This window comes from Brachyhypopomus gauderio, chromosome 13, assembly GCF_052324685.1.
Source record: "Brachyhypopomus gauderio isolate BG-103 chromosome 13, BGAUD_0.2, whole genome shotgun sequence".
In the NCBI taxonomy this organism is placed as follows: Eukaryota; Metazoa; Chordata; class Actinopteri; order Gymnotiformes; family Hypopomidae; genus Brachyhypopomus; species Brachyhypopomus gauderio.
Window position 1 is genome coordinate 380001 of NC_135223.1, and position 2500 is coordinate 382500.

The 2500-nt window shown below is 43.8% G+C and overlaps 1 protein-coding gene across 1 annotated transcript in view; it reads right to left on the minus strand.

Moving 5' to 3' along the window:
- atp8b2 (ATPase phospholipid transporting 8B2) overlaps positions 1 to 2500 on the minus strand; it is a 52799-nt gene that overhangs the window by 21865 nt on the left and 28434 nt on the right. The window contains 2 exon segments of the mRNA XM_076970096.1: positions 1573 to 1604; positions 1950 to 2158. Coding sequence (XP_076826211.1) covers positions 1573 to 1604; positions 1950 to 2158 — 241 coding nt within the window.

Genomic DNA, 2500 nt, shown 5'->3' on the forward strand with positions numbered 1-2500 from the left:
CATATTTATACAAATACACATATACTCGAAATTATTCCAAATAATTCGCTTTTTATCTCATTAAAAGAGATGGTACCGTGTTTGGTAACAGCAGAAGAGCAGCATAAGTGCTGCATATTAAGCTTGTTGGTGTTTTAATGTACATATATTGGCACCTTCCACACCATCAACATCGAGTGATTGTGGCGGTGAGGGTGAGGAAGGAGACCACCCTGGCCCTATCTAGAGACAGTGTTTGCGTTTGCTGGTGTGAAAGTAAATTCCTATAGGATGAAGTGCCATCTCTGCCTCCCTAAAGAGGGTGAAATATTGGCCTCCAAATTCACCTTAGAACTTGAAGAAACACATCAATGTAAGTTATAAATATAACGCACAGAATATATCTTCGCTAACTAACCTAATTATGTTCATGACGTGCATTCACTTAACATTAGCTGGCAGTCGGCGATGTTGTGTTTTTAGCAACAGTAAGCCATGTCTCTTTTCATGCTGACTAATCAGTGCCCATTTTTATAGTGTTTTTATAGGGTCAGGGCATTTATTGGGGGTAAACGCAGGGCAGTAGGCTCACCCTCAGAATCCGACGAACAGATTTTACGTCCAAAATACAACTCGTTTTCTCAGCTAAATTAAGTCGAACTTGTACTTCTGCTTCAAACCTACGACGTAGCGGGACATAGGTCATGGGACATGTTTTTTGTGTACGAAGTGTTAAGCCCAGTTTTTTAAGTTGCTACTTGTTTGTACATACAGAACATACAGTGTTTGTGGTCTTTGACATCTTTGATTTGTAAGACATATATAAAAACAACTGATAATCAAACTTTGATGGCTTTCTTTAATTAAATCAAAACACAATACTTGTACTTTTTACTTTCAGTACTTGAGTAATAAATTTTCAGAAAAAACTACTTGCAATACTTAAGTACAAAAAATGTTGAATACTTCTGTACTTCTACTTAAGTAAAGTTTTTAAAGAACACTTCAACTTCTACTCAAGTAAATTTTTTGATAGAGTACTTGTACTTTTACTCAAGTATGGGTCTCTAATACTTTATACAACACTGCACACCACCAGCCAATCAGATCACAGAGACAACCACACCACCAGCCAATCAGATCACAGAGCCAACCACACGACAAGCTAATCAGATCACAGAGCCAACTACACCACAAGCCAATCAAATCACAGAGCCAACCACACCACAAGCCAATCAGATCATAAGCCAATCAGATCACAATTCACATCCCCATAATCTGACCTGTACATACTCTTTCTGGTGTTCATGATTCAAAGATATGATTAATGTCTGTGAGTCTGTATGTGAGTCTGTCTGTTCATCAGCGTCATTTAGCAGTGTGACAGTACTAGTGCCCCCTAGGACTCGACCCCTGACCTTTCTCCACAAGGTGAGCTACAGCTGTGCTTTAGTGGGACAGCACTGTCGAGGAACATGTAATGCATGGTGCTGCTGTATGTCTCATGGAGCTGCTGTATGTCTCATGGAGCTGCTCTATGTCTCATGGAGCTACAGCTGTGTGCTTTAACCGCCTGTGGAAAGCAACGCTCACCTTGTGCTGGGCTGAAGTGTTCATCACCTCCCCTGTGATTCAAGAGAGACATGTAATAGCCATGTGACATCAGTGTAATAGCCATGTAAAAGCTGTGTAATGCGTGGCTGATATACATCGGCCTGTGCAAACGTGTGTGTGTGTGTGTGTGTGTGTGTGTGTGTGTGTGTGTGTGTGTGTGTGTGTGTGTGTGTGTGTGTGTGCATGTGTGTATGTGTGTGAGTGTGTATGAGTCTGTGTACGTGTGTGTGTGTATATGCATGTGTGTGTGGGTATGTGTGTGTGTGTGTGTGAGCATGTTTGTGTGTGTGTGTGTATATGCGTGTGTGTGAGCATGCATGTGTGTGTGTGTGTGTGTGTGTGTGTGCGTTTCTCACCATAGGTGTGTCCATTGATGGAGCATTTGCAGAAGGTCATGATGTTCTGGGTGAGGGTCCCAGTCTTGTCGGTGAAGATGTACTCCACCTGTCCCAGCTCCTCATTCAGGGTGGTGCTCCGGGCCTCAGCTGCTGTGTTGCTACGGCTACAGTACATCCGTCGGTCCCAGTTAATGAAGTAACTGTGACCCAATCGGATCACCTCCACACTGAGAGAGAAAGTGTGTGTGTGTGTGTGTGTGTGTGTGAGAGAGAGAGAGAGAGAGAGAGAGAGAGAGAAACTGCATTAAGTTTTATTTTTTGCCAAGTGACCCTTTCAAGCACACACACACACCCTCAGTCTGACTCTTAGAGATCTTTAAATGCAGCACTTTTTTAACAGCAACAGCACAAACACAGAAAAGGCATCGGAATGGAGGACTGTGGGACAGCACTGAGCCACAGTGAGACCCCCACCCCACCCCAGGTGCCCCCCCTTCAGGAGCAGATGGAGATGAGCCAGACACAGCACCGCGCAGCTGGAGCTCACTAACAGGACCGGGCCGAGCCCA